This window comes from Neopsephotus bourkii, unplaced genomic scaffold, assembly GCF_033783945.1.
Source record: "Neopsephotus bourkii isolate Nb327-2 ecotype Australia unplaced genomic scaffold, CSIRO-AGI_Nbou_v1 NB_1831, whole genome shotgun sequence".
NCBI classification, from domain to species: Eukaryota; Metazoa; Chordata; class Aves; order Psittaciformes; family Psittacidae; genus Neopsephotus; species Neopsephotus bourkii.
The window spans coordinates 1283517-1311199 of record NW_026902304.1 but is presented as its reverse complement, the minus strand read 5'-3'; the positions used below and the strand labels follow the sequence as shown (position 1 = coordinate 1311199).

At 40.5% G+C, this 27683-nt stretch overlaps 2 protein-coding genes across 11 annotated transcripts; one reads left to right on the top strand and one right to left on the bottom strand.

Annotated features, from left to right (window-relative positions):
- Nucleotides 1-1495: 1495 nt before the first annotated feature.
- HNRNPK (heterogeneous nuclear ribonucleoprotein K) lies at nt 1496-21729 on the bottom strand. 10 transcript variants are annotated; one of them, XM_061343923.1, is made up of 17 exons: nt 21679-21729; nt 19314-19390; nt 19131-19209; nt 17591-17701; nt 16166-16222; nt 14619-14662; nt 13645-13717; nt 12995-13108; nt 11874-12002; nt 11106-11413; nt 10709-10763; nt 9914-9952; nt 6761-6811; nt 4000-4021; nt 3840-3922; nt 3121-3290; nt 1496-2283 (listed from the first exon to the last, which is right to left on the bottom strand). In XM_061343923.1, the coding sequence occupies exons 3-17, from the start codon at nt 19176-19178 to the stop codon at nt 2253-2255; spliced, it is 1335 nt and encodes a 444-aa protein (XP_061199907.1). In that variant the 5' UTR covers nt 19179-19209; nt 19314-19390; nt 21679-21729; the 3' UTR covers nt 1496-2252. The 10 variants fall into 10 exon arrangements, with proteins under 10 accessions (XP_061199907.1, XP_061199904.1, XP_061199908.1 ...); XM_061343920.1 differs by having other exon boundaries at nt 1496-2344; nt 21679-21728; XM_061343924.1 differs by having other exon boundaries at nt 1496-2344; nt 17591-17688; nt 19130-19209; nt 21679-21727.
- RMI1 (RecQ mediated genome instability 1) lies at nt 21493-26459 on the top strand. Its single transcript, XM_061343917.1, has 2 exons — nt 21493-21646; nt 24190-26459. Exon 2 carries the CDS (start codon nt 24213-24215, stop codon nt 26094-26096), a length of 1884 nt encoding a protein of 627 aa, XP_061199901.1. The 5' UTR covers nt 21493-21646; nt 24190-24212; the 3' UTR covers nt 26097-26459.
- The last annotated feature ends 1224 nt before the right edge of the window (nt 26460-27683 follow it).

The window sequence follows — 27683 nt, the reverse complement described above, 5'->3', positions numbered from 1 at the left end:
CTGGGGCAGTGCGCATGCTCGACTTGGTAAGGGAGTTTTCCGAAAGATCTGCATCACTGAGAAGAAGGGGAAAGTGGCGGGTGGAAGCGGACAGAAAACATTTACACAGGGACGCTTGTGGAGCTTTCCTCCCGCTTTAAAACAAAACCCGAACAAAACCAAAACGCCACTGCTGCATCCTTCTGCAAGCGCTCAAGTTGGGGGCACCTATTAAAACTGGACACCTGCATTTCACTTAAAATCATAGACTGGTTTGGATTGGAAAGGACCTTAAGATCATCTAGTTCCAATGCTCCTGCCATGAGCAGGGACACCTCACACTAGACCATGTTGGCTAATGGCTCTGTCCAACTAGACTTGACCACCACCAGAGATGGAGCAGTCAAAACTTCCCTGGGCAACCCACTGCAGTGCCTCACCACCCTAACAGTAGAGTTCTTTCTATCTAACCTGAACTTCCCCTGTTTAAGTTTAAACCCATTACTCCTTGTCCTATCACTACAGTCCCTAATGAATAGCCCCCCCTTCAGATACTGGAAGGCTGCTGTGGTGTTAACACACAGCCTTCTCTTCAGGCTAAACAGCCCCAACCTTCTCAGCCTGTCTTCATGTGAGAGGTGCTCCAGCCCCTTGATCATCCTCGAGGCTCTCCTCTAGACTTGCTCCAACAGCTCCATGTCCTCCTTACATTAGGGACAGCAGAACTGCACAGTGCTCCAAGTGGGGGTCTCACAAGAGCAGAGGGGAAGGACGACTTCCTTCGACCTGCTGGACACACTTCTGATACAGCCTGCCATACAGTTCACTTACCTTTTGCCCCAAACTGCTGCCTGGATTGCAGGTGTCTCCCTCACCTTCAGCTTTCCCCTTGTGAATGCCAAGTGCCAGAGGTATGCTAGCACAGACCCACTTTATCTGCCTTCTGCAGCCAAAAATCAAGGTGGCGATGGATTTTAAACTGCCAACGAGGTCAGCCTTATGCACAACCTCTTAGCTCTTTGCCTTTCCCACTAAATTTCAAGCAGCTGCTGATGTGAAATGTTCTACAAGATACAGTGGGAAAAAGCCCCAAACCCAGAATCCGTGCTCAGTCTGGACTCATATCAGTATATGCCACACTCATGTTTTTAAGGTTGTTTTTATTCAGGAAGTAAAATTAACATTTTTAAACTATAAATACAAATGCCAAGTTATTACATGAGATATCCAGAGGCTTTATATTTTTTCATTTCTCACAAATAATTCCTAAGGAATTCAACATACGACAGGGAAACCAAACAAGTTTTGCATACAATGAAAACCAAGTTACAGAGTTAGATACTGTCAATTTGCCAATTTATATGAATTTCTAACCTCATATAAATGAAAGCTCATAAAGTAACTATAATTAATTCAGTAACGGTACAACAACTGTCATTTCTAACAGTGTTATCTGCATTAAGCAAGCTGTCTATAACCAGGTGTACTTTACCACTGCTTACTCAGTGACATCACAAAGTTTTAAAATATTTTATTTATATACTGTTACCAATATATATATGTACTGCAAAGAGGGCCAAACACTTGAGAAATGTCAATTTTACACAACATCTGCATGAGTATTTCTGCATTTTTTCCCCAAACAGCAGAGTCATTCTTTTCACACAGTTTCTTTAATGTGTCAAAAACTCCACACAAAACCATCTACATAAAAGAGCAAGCTTAACTACAACTTTCTCTCATGTGGGAGAAAAAAAAACCCAACAGAACGGTGTATCTATTTTAGACATTATCTTACATGTATCTGAAGAAAAGTCACTACCAAGAATAGGTTCACTAATTTATTTAGAAATCATAAAGTGTTTCTTAAAAAAAGAGCATTACATTGTGCACACTGCTCTCAAAGGATGCCAGGGACATGTGGACTAGCAGTATTTCCCCCACTTCCAAAGAAAAGATACAGTGCACGTAAAGCAGGGTGTTCACAACAATTACAATGAAAACATTACAATCTACCACTAACAATGAACAAAAATAGAAGTCACTCTCTCTGCTGCTGCTTCAAAATTTCAATGTTAGTTTTGTGTGCCCTTTCCCTCCCCCCACGTGTAAGGAATTAAAACATTACATCTGGTGGACAGCAAAGATTCCACTACACCTCAAATGCAGAACACCTATGAAGCAGAGGAATGTTGGCTTTTTAAACAGAAGCAGATTAAAAAAAACAAACAAAAAAAAAAGGGGTGCAGGACTCCTTCAGTTCTTCACTAGTCTTAGAAAAACTTTCCAGAATACTGCTTCACACTATAAAAAAGAAAAAATAATCTTGCATTAGAATCCTTCAACATCTGCATACTGCTTCACACTATAAAAGAAAAAGAAAAAAGCATGTATTAGAATGATGGACCATACATCTTGCATCAACATTCACAATTACATTCTTAGAGCAGATTAAAAATTCCTAATATATTTAAAAGTATATAATTCCAAAAGATGAATGGCTATTATACGTATATTAGTATGTTTTATGCACATTTAAAACTTAGTACTCTGAAGCCAAACATTTAAAACAGTAAAATCTGCTGTAACAGCCAACATATTAATAAAGCAAAACTAACCAAATTAAATCTGAAGCTGTTAGCATTTGGTGGAAAAGACAAAGTAATGTCAACAAGATATGAAATGCTGCGTAACAGCACCGAATCGATTTCAACTTGTCCTGTAGAGGCATGGTCTGTGCCATATGGCAGACTGTGATTTGTTGTCAATTTAGTTATCTAAAAACAACAAAATCACTAGTCTTCCACACAGAACTAGGCCAACATCCACTGTAATCTTCTATATTTTCTACAGGCTCTAAGTAATTTATTACAAGTAGGTTTTTTGCAGCAGTTTTCACCAGAGAAATGAGAGGACTGCTTGGTTAAGGCGTCTTCCAGCAAGATTAGTTTTGAGGGTGTCTTCATTTTAATTAGAATGGAGAAATGAAGATAATCAAGGCAGAACTACCACTGGCGATGTTAGGTTCAAATAGTTACTTAAAACCTGCCTTCTAAAACTGTATCGCAGAGATGAGTAGCTTTAGAATGTACACGTTAGTTTAGAAGTTGACAGCAGGGATGACATTAAACTTTAACTTGCCTGTTCTGCAGTAAATACTGTGCATTTTGTATCTGGTCCTGTGTTCCCGTAATAGTTATTATCCGATCTTCGGAGCCTTCTAATGGTTCATCAATTTTGATCGAAGCTCCTGATTCATGACGTATTTGTTTGATTCTCTGGCCTCCCTTTCCAATAATAGATCCTGCCAACTAGGGGAAAAAAGCAAAGTATTCATTTCCCAGTACAACTTTCTAAACACTTAAAAAAAAAAAAAAAATCACAGCCATGTTTACATAGCTTCTGTAAGTTTAAGGAGTTGCAATGGAAACTTACTGCTCTACATTCTCAGAACATCCCCTGCAATATTAATTGTATAAGCATAGGTGGGATAAAAGTGGGGGAACCAGTTCTAATTTGCAAAAAAGAACTTAGAGACCATGTCTATTACTATTACCAGTTATTAAAATTGCCTATAGTGTGTCTCTAAAGTGAAACACAAACCAAACATTCAAAGCATAGATTTTTGCTGATTCAGAAACACCCATTTCATATTGGAAGTACTTATCAAACACCCTGAACACTTCTGATTTACTTAAATAGTCTCAGAAAATAATTGCATTTCTTTTGTTACTTTGTTTTTTTGGTGTTTTTTTTGGGGGGGAGGTGTTTGGTTGTTTGGTTTTGGGGTTTGTTTTTTTTTTGTTTGTTTTGTTGTTGGCTTAATGAACACAAGCTTAAAGCCTGTCAACTTTACTTACATCTTTGGGAATTGTTACTTGTGTTGTGATGATGGGTCCACCAAGGTCTCCATATGAACCGCGTCCCCCTGCGTATGAATAATCTGATTTAAACGTATGCATCAAGCCCTTCAATAACTACACAATGACGTACACGTAGAGGTTCTATATAAATACTTACCATATCCAGAGCCACCCTCAAACTGGAAGGGAAAGAGAAAAAAAGTGAATAGCCATGCTTCATTAACATTTTCATCTCAAGTATCATGTGGTTAACTCTGAGCCTATTTTACACAAAAATCTCAACCCCCAGCTTCACTATAAATACAAGTGCTGTGCTACCAATGGCAATAAGGAGGGCAGAGGCTGGCCCCTTTGCAGCCAAAGCTAATTATACCTGACACCAAAGTGGACCACTGATGCCTAAACCTGAGACCATCAGCAAAGTTGGTGGGACCCCAGTGATAACATTTAAGAAAGGGTAAAAAAACCCCAGTGTGCACCAAGGAGAGATGGGCAAAGGGGCAACAGTGAGACAAACAGCCCTGCAGACACCAGAGAATGAGTAGACTATAGTGCTCGAGGCACTAGAATGGAGATACTCCTGCAGCCCCTGGAAAGAATCACACTGAAGCAGACAGCCATAGTGCAGCCCATTAAGGATGCTATGCTGGGAGCAGGTGTACATGCCCTGAAGGAAGCTGCAGCCCATGAAGAGCCTACATAGGTGCACACGCCTGCCAGGACCTGTTGCCTGTTGGGGGACCAACACTGGAACAGGCTGTTCCTGAAGGACTGTACCCCATGAAGAGGACCCACACTGGAGCAGCTCTTCCAAGAACTGCAGTCCATTGTTGAACCCATTTGAGCAGTTCGTGAATGACTCCATCTCATGGGAGGGACCTCACACTGGCGCAGGCGAACAGTCTGAGGAGGAAGGAACAGACCAAGTGTGATGAACTAACTGCAGCCTGCCATTTTCCATGCCCCTGTACCACTCATGGCAGAGGAGTTAAGAGTAGGGAATGAAGGGGTAGTCAAGTTGAGCCTGGGAGTAAGTGAATGGTGAGAGAAAGGCATTTTTAGTTTTTCTCTCTCTCTCCATGCTACATGTATTTTTAAGTGGCAGTTAACTAATATTCCCCAGGTTGACTCTGTTTTGCCATAATGTCAGTTAGAAAGTGATCTCTCTTGATCCTGAGCCACAAGCTTTTCAATCTTACTTTCTCTTCTCATGTTGCTGAAGACAGAGGAAGAGCAGCTGGGTGGGCACCTAGCAGCCAGCCAAGTTCAACCAATCACAACTACTCATTCCCAGAAGTTGTAAATCAACAACTTTTCCGAAACACTATTTACCTGCTACACCCTTTTAGAAGATCAAAATGGAAGCTGCTCAGACCAAAGATCTGAGCTTATCCTCTGTCTCTAAGCAACTTATCACACAATCATGTTACCTGGTGTCCTGGTTTTGGCCAGAACACAGTTAATTCTCTTCCTGGTATAGTAGCTGGTATGGTGCGGTGTTTTGGCTTTAGTCTAAGAATGCTGACAGCAATAGCTAAAACATTGGTGTGTTAAGTACCATCTATCCCGAGGATCAAAGACTTTTCAGTCTCTCATGCTCTGCTAGAGAGGAGGAGCACGAGAAGCCGGGAGGGAGCAAGAGACAGGACACCTGACCCAAACTAGCCAAAAGAGGTATTCCATACCACAGCATGTCGTGCCCAGTATATAAACTGGGAGGAGTTACCCGGAAGGCCCAGATCACTGTTGGGGTCGGGCTGGGTATTGGTCAGCGAGTGGTGAGCAATTCTATTGTGCATCACTGGTTTTGTTTGTTTAGGATATTTTATTTGGAGGAGAGGGGGTTTTGTGTTTGTAGGGTTTTTTTATTTTGTTGTGGGAGTTACTGCTCTCTCTCCCCCTCCCTCTCTCTTTTTCTTGTTATTACTATATTTTACTTTTTTTCAATTTCTAAACTGTTCTTATCTCAACCCACAAGTTTTTGCTTTCTTCCCCAGCCCACTGGGAGATGTAAGCAAGCAGCTGTATGGTACTGAAGTTGTCTGCTCTGGTTAAACCACAACACTTACCTGTAGAGATTGTAATACATAACAGAGCTTGTAGTGGAGTCCAAAATACAAAAGAATGAAGTACTCTGCTTAAGACTTAACTCAGAGGCTTATCAGAGCAGCATATCTGCATACACACAGGCATATTCCTGTTGATATTTCCCACAGGATCTTTTTGGGCAAAGTGTTTTACAGAACAATCTTTTTCTTGATCTTTTCTGCCTCTGCAGAGTACAGGGCAGCAAATGAACTTGACACCAGATGAGTTAAACAGTTACAGTTGCTGTGTTTATGTAAGCTAAGAATTGACGTTTCATACTTGGCAGCACTTCGCCATCTTCTGACAGTATGAACACTTGACAATCTCCATTAACTTCCTTTCCCAAAATCTACCCAATCAGATGGTTTGTTTTCAAACACTGGTAACTAAAGCATTATAGTTCATCTACAAGAAGCTACTTCTAATATTTACTGTTAGAAATATGAGAAAATACAACATTCTAAAGTTAATATAAAATAGCTATCCTAAATGCACACATCTACAGTGGATCTGTTATTGAGAAAGTTGCTATTTACAATACAAAAATGGGGTGTGAAGGAGGCAAAAAGAGGTACAGAAAAGCTCCTATCATTTGACTGTGCTGCTGCACACTTCCATGTTTCTATTAACATTACTTGCCTGCCCAGGACACAGTGTTAAAACAAACTACCAATAAATTCTGAGTCAGAAGACTCAGAATTATGAAATTATCAGCTTTACGATTTTCACCAGATACAAGCTGCCACTGACTACATTCATGATCAAGAAAACCCCATTATCACTTAACCTGTTCAGTAAAGCAGTTTTCAAAAGAAGTTCGGCACACTCACCAACTCTGGTGGCTGCATGTCATCACAGGCATCCACGTGACACTGCATCATCTTCCAGACACAGTAGGAGGAAAAAAGGAAAGAAATCTAAATTAAGTTCGTGTCATGTAGAATTGTACGTAAGCTGGCAAGCTAATACAGTATGTACTGGTACAGAGAAACATTTATGCTACAAGAAAGACTTAAAAGTATGTGACTTAGACCACTTTCAAGACTCACTCACTTTTAATTTGATTGTGAGGGAACTGTAAGCGGTCACACTCACTTTTTTTTTCCTTTCTGTGGTGTAGATTTTTCCCTCTAACAAAGAAGGACAGACAGCTAATGGCAGAACAAAGCTTAAACAGGCCTGTTTTTATTCTTCTAGAACATTTTCAATTGCTATTATGTATAAAAATACTGTATTTCTGCCATTATTAGAAGAAGCTTTTATTTCTGCCATGCATTAGACAATGAAAATTTAGTTAGACTGAAACTAGTAACTGTCAGTGATTCTTTATGCCAACAGCAGGCCAAGCAGGAAGGACACTGCTTCTTCTACCAATTCACTTCCATACACCTCAAATAACTAGTAACTCAACTAAATCTACTGCTCCCTGATTATAATGGAATATAATTATGTTCTTAAGACATGTGATATATAGCACTTCTTTCAGATTTCTACTATTTCAGCTATTAATGTTCATTTGTGCACCCTAAAACCAGTTTAACAGGCTCTCAACACACCTAACGATACTCTACATACTTCTGCTACTGACTACTATTACTAGGAGCCATGACACCTTGGCTGGGCAGCTTAACTTTTACATCTAATGAAAGGAAATTAATTCAGTCCTAACTGACGTAAAATTCTTTAGTCATAATTTTCGGGGGGGTTTTCTGGTGGTTTGGGGGGTTTTGGGGGTTTTTCTTTTTTGTTTTTTTTTTTTTTTTTTTAACAGTGACCTAGGAGAGCGAGATTTTGTTACTTCTGTTACTTTCATCCAACATCTGCATGGATAAATAGAAGAGCTGTCGTACACTCTTCCTTTACTGAGCTTTTATGTGCTTGTTAATGTTACATCTCAAACATTAATAACATTTTGTGCATTTTTTTTTTAAAGGTATGTGCCTTTACTTGTTTATACATAAGGACACGTGTACGTACACATACATTTAAGTTAAAAAAAGGCCCAAGAACTGGGAAGCATTTGAAGGAACAAAAGCACATTAGAAGTCTAAAAACACAGAAGTCTGAAGAGACTGTCCACTTAAGACATTCCGATTTAACTATAAACTCGGATTTACAAAGTTTTAGTACTTTAAATTTTAATACTTGATCAGTTAATTAAAAAAAGAGGTGAGGGGATAAAATTACTTTCCATGCTTGTTTGATTTATTTTCCACTCTTTTCCTCTGGTATCTGCATGCATTTATGTATCTGAAAGATCCCTGAGGATGAGTGTGTTAAAAAAGAAGTACTGGAAATACATTCAGGTTTTTTTAATCTGTCAGAATAGCCCTTACAGTCCATAGGTATTTGATTTGGAGTAGTTACACAAAGAAATATATAGCTCTGTTAACGGCGAAAAACAAAACAAAACAAAACAAAAAGCCTGTCTTTCAGGAAAAAACTCCAAAAAGGATTATAAGCCAAATGAACTCTTTAAACAGCAGTGCATAATTGAACGGGCTAACAAACAAGTATCTTCTTTGGCAGGTGACTCCTCATGGGCAAGAGGAATTAACCTGTCTTTTAAAATCAAAATGTGTTTTTCTCATCTCAGCATTTACAAGGCTGTGAATATTCCTGTATCTCTGGAGTTCCAGAAAATTCACAGTTCAGCATCCAGTTTTAAAGGTCTTGGGCTACTCAATCTTTTTGCCTTTAGTGAAGAAGAGAACTGGCAAAAAAAGAAGAAAAAAAACAAAAGCAAAAAAACAACCCAAACAACCAAAAAAACCAAAACCCAAACAACAATACCCTCAAAAAAAACACCCAGGAAAAAAAACCCCAAATCCACCATCAAAACCCACCACCACAAAAACCAACCCCAAACAGAATCTGTACATTCAACAAATTCAACATTTCCATGATTTTTTAAATGTTCATCTGAGAAAAGCAGCTGTTCTTGCCCTTTACTGCATCTATGAAAAACAGAATTTATTCTGGTTTAGTATTTTAGTCTTTTTTTTTTTTTTTTTACTATTTCATTTTATTCTAAAATAGAATCTATGTGAAAGTGCACTTCTGGTGTCTGAGAGCTACCTTTCCCATGCATTGCTTAGCTCGCTTTTAGTTACTCTGGTTTAAATTTTGCTAGAGAACGGTTTCCGTAGGAAACGAATGGTGGCACAGGAAGATCTTACATTTATGGCATGACATCTCCAGCTTCAGCCTCACAATCTACGTGAAAACTTCCTATCTGCTTACGCAATTTAGAATACTAGGATGATGGTTAACTAGAACTAGAATTTAAATGCAGTTTTCATTGGGAAACAGACCTCACTTTAACCAGGCTATGATACTAGGTCATAAAGACCCAAAGCCATAATCAGCCTCTCTACGAAAAGGAGATAAAATTGCTCTTTGGAACAAAATAAATGAACAGAGATGACTACACTCACTTGTAGGAACTCATGTCAAGAAAGCAAAGGTCAACCTGACAAAAGTCAGGCTGAACAGATTTTGTATTCCAGCTGGAATGGAATAAAAATAGAACACACTACTGCCCAAGAGTCAAGCCAAGGAAGACTGTGTTCAACCAGACATCCAAACACGGGCAGGCTTATATGCTCAGTTTTATATGCTCTAGCACTGGCTTTATTAGCTGCAAATGTAAGAACACAAAAACTGAGCTTTGAGAATATGTAAATATGAATAAGAAATCTTGGAGGTACACTTCTCAATTCTTCCAGTTTCTTAACATGTAAAGTAGCATGGGTAACACTTTTTTGTAATACTGTGCAAACTTTTCCTTTGAATACTTATAATAAACATGTGACATTCTTACGTACTTCCAGTAAATCTTACTCCCAAGGAGGAAATATGTAAAGCCCATTTCATAGCTCTTCCATTCATTTAAAAGAAAAAATCTTGTCTCACCCGTCATCTTAAAGCAGGTGCCAAACAAAGCCAGAGGAGAAAAGAAGATTGTTACTATAGAGATTTACCTCCCAGACATATGATTTCTCTTCCCAGGAAAGAGGAATCTAGAACAACAGCAGATGACAGCTGGGAAGTCACATTTCAGAATACAACATGGAAGAATATATTTAAGCCTTTTTTAAGATCCCATATACTATAAGAGATTTTTTAGCTCTGCAAGTATTAGCATTAATATGGTTGAATGTACCAAATTTAATTTAGGATTCAACTTAGCAGTGGTCCTAGCTCTGGAACATCTGGAATTACAGTGTTTTGGTTTTTTTTTTGCAGACAGATAAACCAGCAAATAGACAAGAATTGATTCAAGAGCAATCACCTTCCAGATTAACTAGAACTCTTAATTAGATACTATTCTTTAATCTGTATTACACTGTGTATATCTCGTGTTTGCAACATCAGTGTTAAGATGCTTGTATGATTCAAAAAATTTCAGGAAAGCATTGTTCCGGTATGTTTTCTTAATCTGAAAAGCCTAACAATTCCCATTTCCGTCACCCTCATTAAAAAAAACTAACAAATGGTCAGTGCAAGAAAACCTGCAGGATGGAGCACAGTCAAACTTTTCTCCCTGCCATCAAAAACGATACAGAAAGGAAGAAAACAGATCATGTCTCAGATACCACTTACACCCTAGACATTCCTCCAGAGAAGACCATTTGTATGGACAAAACATTTTAGTTTTATCATCAAAATCATGCATGTCCCATATTTAAGGGCATGCGTTCAGCAACAGTATCTTCAGACAGTCAGTATTCTAACTGTGTTTACAAAACAGAAAAAGGCAAATTTTAAACTCATACCATGCCATCGTAACGGTCTCCTGGTCTGCCCCTTCGGTCATAGGACATAAGATCGCTAAAATGAAAGGGAAGCAACATTACAATGCAATTCTTTTGGTTATAAACTGATTTGTTTGCTCAAATTTAAATTTTCACATTCATGGTTCACGAACAGCTTTATTTCCGACTACTCTAGCCAAGTACTGAACAACACAAAAGTTTCTGAACTATAGTCCTGGTAGACTACTACAGTGCAGCAAATAATAAAGTTCCAGTACTTTTCAAAATACTCCCTGGTCTAGTACACGCACAATCCTTGCATAATCGCTACTAACATGGAAGCATGGAAAAAACGCACACATTTCAGGTGACTGTATACAATGTGAACTTTGTATAACGTGTTTATGCAACAACTCACCCGCCACGAGGAGGGGGTGGAGGAGGAAGAGGAAGGTTACGAGCTCTGCTGCCACCTCTACCACCACGACCTGGTGGAGGTGGTGGAGGTCCTCTGCGAGGGCTCATATCATCATAATCTCTTCTCGATGGAGGCATAGGTCGTCCACCACGACCAGGGGGCATTCGATCAAAACCTCCTCTTCCACGCATTGGAAAGCCTACTGGACGTCCCCTTCTATCATCAAACATCATTGTGAAGCCACCGTAGTCATATGTCTCATCATAGAAATTGGGATCATAAGGCTGGGCCCGTCCTTTAATTGGAGACTAAAACAAACAAAAAAAGCCCCCACCAGCCCAAATAGGACCATTATAATTGGCACATTTAATTAACTATATATACTAAATGGATAAATATGAATTTATTTATATTTCATAATGCTGGTAAGAAAGGAGATGGCGATGCATTTCCTGTGAACTTAATTGTGACAGAGAAACTGCTGTTACTTATCAGTGGCAAATAAAATTTGTCTCTTCAATGTTTGTATCTTAATGATATGCAAAGTATGAATAATGGCGTATTAGTACCAAAAATTGCTTCTCTCCCCCATAAGGTGCACCCCAATTCTAGAAAACATGAATAGTTTCGAAAGGTAGTAGCAGTCAACCACTTTGCTACTGGGAAAGTAGGAGGTATTGAATTCAAAATATAAACTTAAAGACACCATTTTCATATGCCCCTAACACCCATGAGTGACAACGAAAGAGTAAATTTAATAAACATTACCTCAGAGATAAGATCCAAGATAATCTTGATACATTCAACGACTCTATCAGGTTTTCCACCAATAAGCACCACCCTGTCAGTAGAATGAGGACAACACTCTTGGAAGAGCTTAATGGTGGTCTGAGTGTTCTGTTGAAGAAAAAAAAAATAAAAATCCAAGATTGTCTAACTTAAGTATTTAAACAGATTTATAAACCCATTAAAACATTTTTAAAGAAAGGATCCAAAAGATTAAATCCCCAGCCTGCATGCCTGCTTCTGAATTCTCACAACAATTTATTTTTTTTAAGAGATCTGCACTGACAGTTTTATATGAAAATGTAAAACTTTCTCCTCTTTCAATTATGGCTCATCTATACCATTGTTTGATTAAATACAGCAAAATAAGCACATACCCTATATAGCTTACAGGTTGTATTAACCTTCACATGTCAAGACAACATACTTTGGATGCAAGACAGTAATGTTGCCGGCATTATGTCTGGCTATATTGCTTTTCTCAACCCATGCAAACAGGTATCAGCTTACACCTGAACTGACCTGAAACTGCCTCCGACACAATGGCCAAGGAAGGACAAAAAGCATAGTTAATTAAGTTCATAGAGACCATTAGGTGTTTAGATCTCATTCTTATACTAGAAGAAAACAATGGTCTTCCAGGAGGTAGAATTTTTTTTAAATTATAAAAATAAAGCCTTTTTACAGTAATATTCAGGCACCTACTGAATTATCATTGTAAGACTTTGTAGATATACATTCACTCTAAATAATTTTTTAAGTCCAACCACATGAATATGTATATAGTCTATGCAGTTCATTTTAGAAGGAGCGATGAATATCATTTTAAGGAAAAAAAAAAACCTCGAACAAAAAAACCCCCAAAGCTTTAAAAACATTACCACAAATATTGCTTAGAAGCTTGACAAGTCCAAAGCTCTATCACCAACAACTTTATTTCTGAGGGTTTGTAAGGAAGTTGAAATTCTCAGATCCACCTCAGGAGTATGCAGTATGTTCTGAATAAATTACTGCACAGAAGATACACCTCTCCCTTATAAACACAAAACCCTAAGTCGTTTGCTGAACAAAACCCAAACCTCAGAAGAACAGGGAAGAAGTACCTCTCTCAGTTCTTTGATTTTAGCACCCTTGACACCGATAATTCCTCCTGCCAAACTTTGGTGAATAAGAAGTCTCAATTCGCAGTCAAAGTCGCTGCCTTTGTAGTGTTGATACTGTAAGAAAGACGTATACAAGAAGAGTAATATTAGTCACATAAAAACTTAAAATATTTGGATTTTTTTTCCAAACAGCACGACTTGATTATTGCCAAATTATAATTCTGTACTTCCTCTGACAGCACCACAACTATTTCAGCGCCTCACCTGAACATAAGCTGATGTTGAACTTTGTTTTCCTTATTACATTGCACAACTTGTATAAAGGTTTAAGGTATCAAACAGTGCCACACTCATTTACAAAGCCAACACCGAATACATATTACAGTATAACTACTGCAAAGTCGGGACAAAACAATTCAGAAAGCATGTATTTTGAAAGTGGAGAAGCTGTATGAAATGATAAATTATTAAATAGTGATTGTCCTCTATCAAAAAATGCCAACATGTACTTTGAAAGCCATAACCCTTCTTTAAAAGGCTTTCTGGTTTTATTTTCTAACTTCCTGTATTTAAGGAGTGGCAAATCTAGAACCATCTTGTTTCATATGCTCATCTTTTACCTCTAAAAAGAAACAAACATTGTGACATACCTCTTCCAAAGTAGGGATAATCTTCTTCAAGATTTCGCCAATTGTCTCTATATCTGCACTGATACTCAAGATGCTGTTGTGGGAGAACGTAACGCCAGACAAAATGGAGAAGATGGAAAAGAAAAAGTAAATCCTTTTCATCATCATACACAAAATTCTAAGAAGATTTACTACACAGAAGAGGTCACAATTAATAGTCCCCATTTAAAGTAAACCTGTTTGCTCAATTTACAACACATGCATCTTTGTTTATGCCCAGTTTATATGCATGATAAATTTAAGATTAGGTAGCTCTTGCAGAGAGAGAGAGAGAAAGACAGAATGGGCTTTTGGAAGGGCTCAGATTAAGCGGGCAAGAAACTGAAGCAGAACTGAAAGGTGAAGTGAATATTCATGTTCCCCGCCACCACTAATTTAGGATACCCTCGCTATTACATTGGTAAAACTGGCACACCTTCTCATGTAGAAAGTGGAATATGCAAGTGGTGAACATTGTATCTGGAGTAAGGTTATGAAACCAGTTAGAAATCAGATTACTAATGGGCTCTCCAAGAAAAAACAAATACAAATGCAAGACAAAAAGAAGACAAAACAAATGAGAAGCGAAGAAAAGTGAACCGGAGTTAGCATTTCATCAGAAATAATTATGAACAGGCAATGTTGAAGGGAGCAAGGTGGGCCACAAAGACAGAGCGAGAGACTATTTTGGAACAATTTGATTTACAATGCAGCAAATATGCAACACTTGAAGCTGTGCTCCTTCCATTGAAATAAAATTAGTGGATTGTTTGGGTGGGCAACTCACGTAAAAGTTCAGTGACAAAAAGACTTAATGGGGAAAATAAGACAGAAAACTTGAAAAAAAACAATACACCGTCTATAAGGGGATACTATTTAATTATATCAAAGGCAGGTAATATAATACATTTCTCTCTTTCTAATCAGGCAGTGAGGCATAAACTGTTGGGACATACCGCTCGGGGCCACTGCTGTCTGGGACTGAAACACTGGCATTGTACTGCATTGGTCATTGGCGTTCGTGGATGTTGGCATTGGGCATGGGCATTCAATCAGAAGTTGTCAAGTATGATACCCGTTTGGCAACGAGCACATTTTTGGGCATAGCCAACCAGGGTTTCACATGGGCGTTCAGGGGCGGATGGGCCAACGTCATGGTGGGTAACGCAGGGGCAAGTCGATCCAGTACATGGGCAACGGAGATATATGGCCAAAAAAACAAGGAGAGGGAAGAGGGGGAAAAGCAATGAATTTTAATTTAATACAAACTATACTCATTACTCTCAATTAATGAAACAAGCTTAAGTTGTTCTGAAGACTAATACCATAATGGATTGCTACACCGACTGTGGCTTAACAGTATGGACCTTAAAAATGAGTCACTTGCTCTGACTAAACTACTTTAAATGTATGATGTTTCAGTAGCAGGCTGGCTCATGAGGGTAGACACAAAACCTGTCGAGATCCATATTACTAGAACCATGGGCAAATCGGGAAAGGTAGTTTTCCAGACCAATCTAGATTATCCGGACTTAGGTGATGTACTGATCCAAAAAAAAAAACCAACAAACCGAAAAAAAATTAAAAAGAAAAAAAAAAAAAACAACCCACGGAAAAAGGAGGACCCTAAAATAAAAAAAATCAACTAGCTGCCGAAGTTAGTGAGCATATGTACAATTCCTGACCATTTCAACTTAGATCTGTTTGCGGTAGTTTATGAACTTCGTTGGAACTGATTTGTATTGATACATATTGCCAAATCTTGTGTTGAACAGAGTCTTGATCGGGAAAACTGCTGAAATCGTAGCTGAGGTTAAGTACAGGAGTGTAAACAAATGGAATTTCAGAAGCACTGCCAAGTTTTATAAATAATACACAACATTAATGCTGAGCATGTGTCTAATCACAAGAGTCAACCCACTCTAAAATGTGAATAGGCAAATAAGTCATGACCATGTAAAAGTGCTTCCAAGTAACAACAGAATGTTCCCTTACTCTCCTATACCCACATTTAAATTAAGCAACTTTAATGTTTTGATGCTTCATGTGCAAGTTCTTAAAGAACAGATGGACAATTCTGTCTGTTTGCTTTCTTAAAGGAAGTTAAAAGAGTTTCTTTATCACTGGGTTAAGCCAGCCACCTGCAATGGTTTCAGTAGTACTGTAACTGATTCACACGTATGGGAAATGGCACAATGAAGTGTTTTAAGCTTTGTCAATATTTCTAATTAGGATGTTAGTGCACTTGAAGAGTGAAATTTAGCAGAATCATATTCAAAAGTGAAGAGATTTAATATAAACCTCTTCTATCAGGTGAATTGAGCTGGGTTTTAATTACAACAAGAATTGGGGAATTAAGTTATCTACTCTAGCAATCAATACAAATGGCTTGTAACTAGGCTATTGATGCCTAGAGTTGAGTTGCTTCGACTTCTAGAAAATCTTTTGATGTAGTGCTCTGAAAGAATTGGTGTTAAATTAGTTTAAACTCATAGATACTCACGTCTGTACGAAGTGCCTTAATATTTTTGCCACCTTTTCCAATCACTGCTCCAGCGTTCTGGAAAATAGTTTTCAGAAGTTAAGTTATGCCAACACACCACAGAATACATTTTTTAACTCAAGACTAAAAATGCTAAATCTGTCTTAGCATTACCTTGTTGGCTTGGGGACTGGGGGCAGGCAGATACTGCTTTAGAATGTTTCAAATCAAACTGAAACAAACTGATAACAGTTTGTCCATGGAAAAAAAAACAGACGAACAGCTCTTACCACTGAACTAAGGGAAGAATATTCAGTTTTGCAACTAATGATTCAATTCCATACAGAAGTTTCTAGGCAATTCTTCCTAGAATCTCATACACTATAGCTCTCAAAAATATACTGTATGAATGTAACATAGTCAACAATTTCCCTAACTCACCTGATCAGCTTTTCATCCCAGTTTTTTTTCTTTTTAAAGGAATGTATTTGCAAATTCCACTTCTGCATTCCAAGTATTTCTTGATAATTTCAAGTGCTAATTTTGGCTTATACCTCTGTAACTTAACTGACTTCTTAGAGCAGTATATTCTCAAAAAAAAAATCAATGCCGCTAACTTCCAAGCTTCTAACACCAACAGGAATAAACTGGCAGATAGCAAAAGTAACTGCAAAGCTGTATTTTTACCACCTTATTTCAAAGACTACAGGCAAAAGCACTGCTTTTATTACACGGATCACACATGTTAACAGCATACAAAACATTTTGTGATACTCCAGGTAACTTGACTGTCAGACAGAAATGCAACGCAGGGTTAAGGTAACATTTCTCCATGCCAGTGCAAAAGACTTGAAATACTTAAGTAAGTACAAGACATGTAATAACTAGAAACACCTAAGGAAAGTCATACCTATCAACCTTACTGTAACTAACTACTCTTGTCAACAAACTCACTGGAATCCCCGATGTATTACTCTCATCTGTACTCCTGTCTATATATATATGAAGAAGTTTAGCAGATCTGCCTGGAAAAGTTACTAGTAAGAAAGTTCTCATTTTACCTCTTGTATTTAACTTACAATTACTAGCTGATCATTTTCTAAACTGCTTCCTTTACGAAGATTAATATGCAGTCATTCCCTTCAAAATAACTATCTTCCACTCAAATATAAGAACACCTTCTAATTTCTATTGCTCTGTTTTATTTTTTTCCCCCAACAAGGTAAAACAGTACTGATCCTTAGGATCTTACCTTTTGGAAGAACATCTGAAGGTAATTCCATCACAATACAATTTTCACTACCATTCATGCACATTTGAAGATATTAATGGTAAATTATTGCATATTAAATAAAATACATCAATAATACACATATATCCCAACATACACCGTTGCCACCTTGAGCAGTGCAACAAACAAAAATCAGTAAAATCGAAAAAGCATACTTTGCTCTGAAGCAAGATGCGCAATTCAACCATCTCATCTGTGTTCCGAGATCTCTTGAAGGCCTGCTCTTCCTCCATATCTTCTGCAGGACGTTTGCCTATAGAGAGATCCATAGGGGGGAAACACAAACATTTATTTAACTTTCTAAGTCATATGAAGTAAAACACATGCTGAATTCATGCTCTGTATTCTTAACACATTCTTCCCTATTAGATCAACACCAATTAATTACTGATGCCTCTGAGAAGCCACAGGACAGAAACAGGTCTTCATCAGCTTACATACTGATTAACTATTAACAATCCATTTTAAATCTATGAACTATGTTTTAAATGAGAATGTCGCATGCAACAAGAGAGAGATTTATGACATGCTGTTTAAAACATGTCATGCAGCACCACCCATTTAGTATCTATTTATAGTTTACAACTGGGAAAAACATTTCAGATAAAAAGCTCAAATGCACTTTCTCCAACACTGAAATACTGGTAGAGTAACAGTAAACTGGCACTTCAAATACTGTTTGGAAAAAAACTGGCATGAATCAATGACACTGAGAACCCTAGCTTCCTCCCTAATTATGCTCAGTAAGCTTTCCATGAAGCTCTTTAGAGGTATTTCATGTATTTATACTCTTGCATGTAAAAACTCCAATAAGCAAAATACAATTAATGGATATGAATGATGGTATTCTTACGTTCATACTCGCCGCATGGGCACTGAATATTTAGGTATGAAGTATTTTCAAATCCTCAGTCATCATCATGGTTTAAGCCCAGCCAGTAATTCAGAACCACGCAGCTGCTCGCTCACTCCCCCCCATTTTTTTACCCCCACTCCTGGAGGGATGGGGAGGAGAATCAAAAGAATGTAACTCCCACAGGTTGAGATAAGAACAGTCCAGTAATTAAGGTGTTACATAAACCACTACTGCTACCAATAATAATAATGGTAAGAGAGGAGAGACTACAACCCCTCACCACCTGCTGACACGAGCGGCAATCTGCGCCTTTTGAGTAACTCCCCTCAGTTCGTATACTGGGCATAATGTGCTGTGGTATGGAATATCCCTTCGGCTAGTCTGGGTCAGGTGTCCTGTCTCTGCTTCCTCCCAGCCTTCCCTCCTCCCTCTGCTTCCTCCTGGCAGAACATGAGACTGAGAAAGTCCTTGGTTGAAGTAAACATCAGTTAGCAACAACTAAAAACCACAGGTGTTATCAGCACTGTTTCCAGGCTGAAAGTCAAAATTACAGCACTGCACCAGCTAAGGAGGAAAATGACTGCTATAGCTGAACCCAGGACAGTCATAATTTGCAGTTATTTATCACATGCCTAAAACATGGGATAAATAAGAAAGATTGTGTTCATGCTTCAAAAGCATGTGTAAAGATATTGTCTAATTAAAAAAGATTTAACACAGAATGCAAAGCTACTGCTGATACAAACATCTGATATAGTTAAGGCATTACTAAATATTTAGAAGCACTGAAACTTACAGAGGATCTTCCTAAGAAAAAACAGTCCTTTAAAAAACTTACCATTTGTCTCTGTGTTGGTAAAGGTCTCTTCCTGTTGCTCAGTCTCCATTGCCTTTCTTTCTTAGGTTGGCAAGCAAAATCTGTTGAAGAGCAGAAAAGCAAGAACATCTCTTTCATGAAAAGGCAAACTGTACATTGTCCTAAAAGGAAAAGGCAAAAAGAAATGCCTGGTTTCACAACTTACCACTGTTATATATCCTTGCTGACAAAAACTCAAGTGTTCTGGGAGGGATTAAAATCCAACAGACTTGCTTCAAGAGCCTATGAAAACAGCACATTATCAGTTGTGACTGCCCACTTACAGCTTCAATTTTCACTACAGCCAAAACCAGAGGTTTGACTCAAGTTTTTCCTGCAAAGCTTTTCTCTATGAAAAAGAAAGCATACCCTGGAAAAACACACAACTTTAAGGAGACAGAAAACAGGTATGTAAGCTTACATGTAAAAACATCAATGTCTGAATTACAGTTTTTGGGCACACGCTAACTGCATTTACTAAGAATTGTTTTCATATATTTAAAGTGAACATGCATCCAGCTCCTCTCAACATGTTAGATAACACATGCATTGAGTTTACTTTTTAAAGGACATTATGTAACAATTAGGACCTAGATCCTTAGGTTTAAACTTAGAAAAAAAAAAAAGAAAAAGCAGATGAACTTCACTACGACTTTCCAAAACAGACATCTTTTTTACGACCTGCTTTTAGTTATCATGCAACATGAGGAAGTCACATTAGAAAGAAGTCTAGACAAAGGAAATACTTTTGCAGTCATGTATTTCCCTTTTATATTTTATCATTTTTTTTCCCCCAACAAATTACAGCCACTCATTCTGATGGCAAGCATAAAGAAAAAAGGGGAAAAAAAAAAGGTGCTTCTAACTTCTTAAACATACCCTCAGGCAACTGTTCATTTATAACTGTTGCCCTCTTGTGCACGCTAACAGCAGGCACTGCCTTCCCAGTACACGCTAGTCCTTTCAGGCACTTGAAGTGAGCCATCAGACACGATTTACTGACAGCGAATGCTCAGGCAGACGTTTGCCAAAACGCTGCTATGTGGGGTGAGAGCAGGAAGAAGCTGGGCAGTTTTTTAGACGGTTTAAACAGCCCCTTAGGACGCCGGTTGTTTTATTTCCAACCATTCCCAAGAACTTTTAAGGGTGCAGGGAGTGAACTGTAATGTACTGTTCAGGGCTTAAGTCTCCCCTACTCGCGCGTATTTACCCGCTATGCCGAACCTCCCCTGGCCGCCTGTAGATAGTGCTCTCCGCTACCGCGGGAGATCACCTTGACGAATGCTATTTAAAAACAGCTAAAGGGTAAAGCGGCAATGGAAGGCGGGAGGCAGCACCAGCTACCACAGACATAACGCACGGAACTGGGAAAAGCCGCCGGCCCGGCTCGGCTCCCCGCTTACGGCGATCTGGCCAGCGGCGGGCGGGGAAAACGGCGGCGTTACGTAACCCCCGCCGCCTCGGCAGCACGGATCAGCAGAAATGGCGGTCGCTGTAATGGCGGCTACCGCCTGCTAGGCGGAGCCGGGAGCGGAAAAGCCGCCTGCACCACGCGGTCGCAGACAAATTTATCCCCGTGCCCAAAGAGGACACAAAGGAGGCGCCCGGCGGCCGCGCCGCAAGCGGCCTCGGGGGACAGCCCCGCGGCCACGATCCCCGAAAGCGACAGGCCGCGAAGCGGGTCGAAGCCCAGTCGGCACCCCACGGCTGCTCCCGCCCAGGCCGCGGCCCTGAGCGCCCTCCTCTCCACCCGCCATAATTCCCTACAGCTCGCCTCAGGCGCTGTTACCAAGGGCGAGCGAAGGAAGGCGGCGGCAGCCGCTTCCCCGCCCTTAGAAAGCACCCGCTACCGCTCCCGGCCTCCACCACACTGTCCCTCCTGCGAGCCACACTGACTGGGCCGCAAGGCCCAGGGCCCGCTCGTCCTACAGAGGCCACCCTTCCCGTCTGTCACGCAGGGCGGGGCGGCCCCCCAACTGCTCTCAGCCGCCTCCGGAGTCAACCCCAGCGCCAGTCGAGGCGGCGACTTCACACTCTCCTTTCTCCATACAGAGCTCACCCTACTCCACCGCCGTGCCTGTGGGAGCTTACAAGGCACGGGCATCACGCAGCGGCGCCAGCAGAGGCACGGCGGCGGCTCTGCGACCCCACCAAGCCTCGGCCCGGCCTATGTCCGCCCCCCGCCACCCTGCGCGAGGGCAGCGCCCCCTCCTCGCTGGCCCCGGCTACACCTCTCCATGGGTGCGCGTACCTGCGCCCGCCGCCGGCCCCACCACGCACGAGAGAGAAAGCAGAGCAGCCCCCACCGCCAACGCGCACCTCCGACACTGACAGCACGCGATTGGCCCCACCGCTTTCCCCCTGCGCGGCGCCGGAGCCGTCCCACTGGGTAAAGCCGCTGCCCATCAGGGCGCAGGAGGCGGCTACCCCCGCTGCGCCCCGCCCTCCGTGAGGGTTAGGGCCAGGCGGGCCCCGTCGCCTGGAAGAGGGGAGCACCATGTGCGCTGTTGCCGGTTGGTCGTTTTACCTACCCTCAGTAGGAGCCGCGATGGAAGCGGTACAGGGCTGGCGGCAAAGGAGAGAGAGAGAGAGAGAGAGAGAGCGATCTCGGTCGTGAGAAAAGAAAATGGCGCCTGCGAAAACCCCACCTTGTGCTCGCTACCGGGCGCCGGCAGTGGAGGGACGGAGGAAAGGAAAGGAAAGGGCGGGCCAGGGAGGGGAGGGAAATGATGGTGAAAAAGCCTCTCGCGATGATTGAAAGCGCGCGCGACGGATGTCTCCTATTGGTTGCTGGGTAGAGCGGCGGTTTTGGGAAGCTGCGCGGGGAGAGGGGCTGCGCCCTTCACCCCCTTCCCGTCCCCTAGCCCCCGACGGTAGGGGGAGCCGCGGCTGCCCCCCCCGGTACTGTCCGCTCACCCCGGTAAGTGCCGGCGGCTCAGCTGCTGAGGGGGGAAGGGGTTCGGCCTCTCTGAGGGACTGCGGGGTGCGACACCCGCCTCCCTTCCCCCTGGCCTACCCTTCCTCCCTCCTTCCGTCCCCTCAGCCCCGGCAGGGCCCAAGCCCGTGAAGCGCACCGCGAGTGGCTGGCCGGCGCTTTACTTTGTGTAGGTACAGTGTCTTCTTAAGTGGTGAAGCTTTAGGGGAAACTTAGAGCCACAGTGTTTTTAATTTGCTGTAAGTTAGAGTGCAAAAAAGCCCTTTCTAAACCTAGCGTTTCCTAATTATTCTTAGGGTAACTTGTTTTTGTCACTCTCCGTAGGGAGGTTGAGCTCCTCAGCTGTCGTTTCAAGTGGTTAAGCATAATCCAAATGCAGGCGGCCCTATACCTTTTCAATGTTTGTATCAATGATCTGGATGCATTTGCTAATGCACCATTAGCAAGTTTGTTGATGATACCAAACCAGGAGCTGTTGTTGAGTTTTTCAAGGGACAAGAGGCCTTGCAGAGAGACATAAATAGATTGGAGCACTGTGCAATCGTCAGTGCCATGAAATTTTAGAAGTTCAACTGTTAGATTCTGCACCTGGAGTGGAATAACACTGGCCGTAAGTATAGACGGGGAGAGGAGTGTCTGTAGAGCTGCCTTGCAGAAGGGGACGTGGTGGTGCTAGCTGACAGCAAGACCTGCAGTCTGAGTCAGCCATGTGCCCTGGCAGCCAGGAGGGCAAACCCATCCTGGGGTGCATCAAACACAGCATCACTAGCTGGTCAAAAGACGTTATTATCTGCTATACTCAGCATTGGTGCAACCTCATCTCGAGCGCTGTGTGCAGTGCTGGGCCACACAGTTTAAGAAGGATGTGAAAGTCCCTGACTGTGTCCAGAGAAGGCAACAAAGCTGGTGACAGAGCTGGAGCTGTGTTCTGTGAGGAGCAGCTGAGGGCTCTGGGTTTGGCTAGGTTGGAGAGAAGGAGGCTGAGTGGTGACCTCATGGTTCTCTGCAGCTTCCTGAGGAGGGGATGTGGAGATGGAGCTGCTGATCTATTCTCTCTGGGATCCAGTGAAAGGACATGAGGCAATAGTTCAAAGTTGTGGCAGGGGAGGTTCGGATGTGACATTAGGAAGCATTTTTTTACTGAGAGAGTAGTCGAATGGGCTTTCTAGAGAGGTGATCAATGCTTCAAGCCCCTCAGTGTCTAAGAGGCATTTGACCAATGCCCTTAATAAAACTTAGCTTTTCGTCAGCTCTGAAGCGGTCAGGCAGTTGGACTGGATGATCATTGTAGGGCCCTTCCAACTGAAACAGTCTGTTCTATATGTGCATTGCTTCTTTCTAAAGTAGTCAGAAGGTAAAGCTTGTTAGCCACTGATATTGCTGAGATGATGACTACCAAGGGTTGATGCTATTATATCTAAACCCTGGACCGGTTCTCTAGGTAATTAGTGATGTTGCAAGCTAGCTTCCTATTGTCGGGTACAAAGCTTTTATGCAGTTACAGCTGAAAAGTCACCCCTGTGATACAGTGCTCACAGGTGCCAGCTTGCTTCTGGTGTACATGGGGTTTCTTCTCTTTATAACAGTGCAATGGTATGGCAGAATTAACCCCTCAGGTCAATTTCTTAAGTAAACTTGAATGTTAACAGCAGAACCCACAGAAATAAAAAAAAATAGGACATACATGTAAGAAACTACTGCTTGAGGGATTTTTTTTTGTGTTTTGGAGTTTTTTTATATTTGGGTAGTTTTTTTGTTTTGGGTTGTTTTTTTTTTAATTTGCTTTCTATCTATAACAAAAGGATTTCAGTGTTATATTTCTAATTAAAACAACAGAAAACAAGTCACGAAGCAGGGTTGATCATAGAAGTCTCTGTACTTTCTTAATACCCCATGATGTGGGAACTGCATTCACATACTTCTTATGCTTTAAATATGAGAAATGCACGCTTATTTTTAATGTCCATATAAGTGTTGTTAATTTAAATTGCTTCTTTATTGTCACACTTAGAATAGCAGAACTTTGAGGGCAAATTTCTATATGGTATGAGCAAGAAACTTGTTATAACTTAAGCTGTAAATATGTCTTTTTTGGGTTCTGTTTTAGGGAATTCACACTCTTAAAAGAAAATGTCTGCAGCTAACATTGCAGCAAGAGTGGAAAGTTGGCTTTCATCCAAATGGCATGTTAAAGTTCCTTTGACATGGCTGGAAGCATGTATTACTTGGATCCAGGAAGAAAATAATGGTAGTAACTTAAATCAAGCTCAGATTAACAGTCAGGTATTTGAACAGTGGCTTCTTACTGATCTAAGAGACTTGGAATATCCCATTTTGCCTGACTGCATCTTAAATGCTCCCAGAGGAGAGTTGTCAGGCTTCTACTCCATACAGATTGATTCATTGGTTGATGTTAGCCAGCCAGCATATTCCCAGTTGCAGAAGCTAAGAGGAAAAAATACTGTAAATGAAGAAGTAACAGCCAGTACTCAAACATTCCAGAAGCCCTGGGAAGCAAAGCCAACTCGAATGCTAATGCTACAGCTAACTGATGGGATACAGCAAATTCAGGGCATGGAGTATCAACCAGTGCCTGTCCTCCACAGTAATCTTCCTCCTGGAACAAAAATCACTGTACAGGGTAAGATTGCATATTGTCTTGGAGTCCTTCTGCTTAAGCCAGAAAATGTGAAACTGTTGGGAGGTGAAGTGGATACTCTTCTGGAGGAGTATTCTCAGGAAAGAATCCTTGCAAGATTAATTGGAGAAACTGAAAACCCTTATTCTGTCCAACAAGCTGACCATGACCACATTGTTCCAAGGCCTGTGAATGGCTTAGAACAAAGTCTAGGTCCTTCAGATGAAGAGCTTTTAGCTAGTCTTGATGAAAATAATGAATTTGCTTTAAACAATGAAGCATCTTTAGAAAGCAGATGCTACAGCAGAAGCAACAATTTTAGTACAGCCCCAGGTTCACTGACTGCACCCAATGGGAATGTGTTGCCACAGGAATCTGGAAGTCCTTTGCCTGATTCAGATCGTCAGGTTTCACCTCCCATAGAATATGCGGATGTCTTTTTAAATGACTTTCCTTCAGAAGATGACTTTTTTCTGGAAGAAGAGATGCAAAGAGAGCTGGAAGAAGTGCCACCAGTGGTCATAAACAGAGACGTAAGGGTGATTACTGAGACACTTCCACATACATCTAGAGGCTCCTGCAATTCATCTTTAAATGGCACTTGCAAAAAAGATGATGTGAGTGAAAGAGATAAGCCAGTAGAAGCTCTCAGCGAACAAAAGACTTTTGGAAGAACAGTATTTGATGGTGATGGAAATAGTACAAGCAGCTTTTTGCAGTGCAAAAGCATGTATCAGACCTGCAGTTCTGCAGATTTTAATTTGGAAAATCCTCCTGGAGAAAGGCAGAATAATACAGACCTAGATGGCAGCAGATGTAAATCCCGTCACACTTCTGACAGCAGGCTGTTAAATGATGATCCTGTATTTTTCTCAAAAATGAATCCAGAAGCAGATCAGCAGAAGCATGATTCACAGACCGTTCCTTGCAGAGCAGTAGAGGCTCATTTAGATTTACATTCTCTACCTTTCACATATATTTCTTTTCTACTTGCAAAAAGACCAGAAACTATTACGGTGCTGAAAATTAAATGTTTTATTGTTACTCTCACTGGAAGCCTCACAAGCACCAATGGGTCCTGGGGTATAAAGGCAAAAATTTCTGATGGTTCAGCTTATCTTGAAGTAGATTTTGCTAATGATATTCTAACAAGTTTGATTGGCTTTTCTGTGTCTGAAATGAATAATTTGAGAAAGGATCCAGCTTTACATCTGAAACTTAAGGATGGTTTAGAGAAATGTCAAAAACAACTGATAGATCTCTGTTGTTTGATGACTATAGAGTTTAATCCACTTCAGTCTAAAGCCACTGTGTTAATTCTTCAGGATGCTGATGCAAGGCATCTAGAACAATTGAAGAAACGTTTAAATAAATAATGTGCAAACTTGCAGGCCTATATTAGGATACATTTAAGTCAGATTTCCCCTGAAGGACTGTTGAAAGTTAAAATTGAAAATTCAGTGGTATGTCTCTTCTTTTACCAGGAAAAATAATGGAAAGTGAGAAGAGATGACTTGTTTGAGCAAAACTTAGCAGTTTGTTTCTTATGGTGGTAATGAAATAAGCTTTCAAATATTCCTGTTTTGATTAAAAGTACAAGTGTATAATTTTCATTATGCAGAATTCTCTGTGTCATTGACTGGTGATCTGGAGTAGCAGAATTTGAGTAGAAAACTCTCATACATATTCACTGTGCAAGAAGCTGAAGTGTAGAGAAGTAGATTATTTTTTTTCTGGAAGTTCAGATAGCTGGAATAAGAAAACCTAGCCCTATATATTAATGAGATTAATGTGTATTTTAAAAAATCAAATAAAAAATGCAAACATTTTAAAATCTTTTATTTAAAAAAAGGTATGATTATAATATATGGAGCGTCTCTTTTTGACATGTTGATCATTGCTAACAGTTTTGAACCCATGGGCCACTTTATTCATTAATTTTCTAACCTTTTACAGAGTTGTCAAGCACTTGTGCTACAAACCTGTTGTATATGTATATTTAATGTTGGCCTTAATTTTGATATTTATTTCTACTTTTAGAATAACTACATTGCAGTTTTCATTTAAACTTTGGTGGAAGCTTCTCAATTACTGTAAAAGAAAAGTATAAACCTTGTTGAGTATGTAAAGTATCAGAAACGGTTTGATTGCTTGTTTGTTTCTGTTATTCCTTTTCCTTCCATCCTTTTCCCTTCTCTTGTTTGTTGTTTTGTTTACTTGTTTGTTTGGGTTTTTGTTTTCCCCTTTGAAATGAGAAGAATTAAAATTCTGGGAGGGGCAGAGGACGATAGACAGAAGTGTGCAGTGTTTGCAAAGACTCTAAAATTGGTACCCAGGAAAGGGATTTTTCTATTGGACAATCACTATCTTTTTTTTCAGAGCCTTTTCTTTCTCTGAGCAATGTCTGTTAGGCTATTGGGAATTGCTGTGAGAGATTGTCAGTATTGCCCTGCTGCCCTGTCCCCAGTTGAGAAGCATCCTTTGAGACTGCAAGTGACCTAAGGAGTCACTAGAGGTAATTTTCCAAGTAAGAGAAAAATGGAAGAAGGTGGAGGAGGGGAACCTTGAGCTTTATAAGGCTCAAGGCGTAAGTTTTTTAAACTTTATTTTATACAGTTTAGAAGTGTGTGTCCTTTTCCTCCCTGTCCTATCCTTGCCTTCTCCACTCTGCAGAGAACCTGAGCAAACCATAGCCCTGTAAGTTATCTCTCGGTTTATTTTCTGAGTCTGTTGGGAACTGCATTATTTAGAACTGTAAGAGCAAAAGCTTTTCCCTGTGTGGAACCTATATTGATGGATCTTTATTTATAGTTTCAGAAAGAATTGCTTGCTAATAGGAAATTGATGAAGCTTCATCTCGTAATCCCTGTGAAAGTTAAGACAACTGACTGTAAACCTTATTGGAGTTTTATGGAAACATTTCTTTTATGATGAGTTAAGGAAACTTCCTTTGAAGTTTTGGC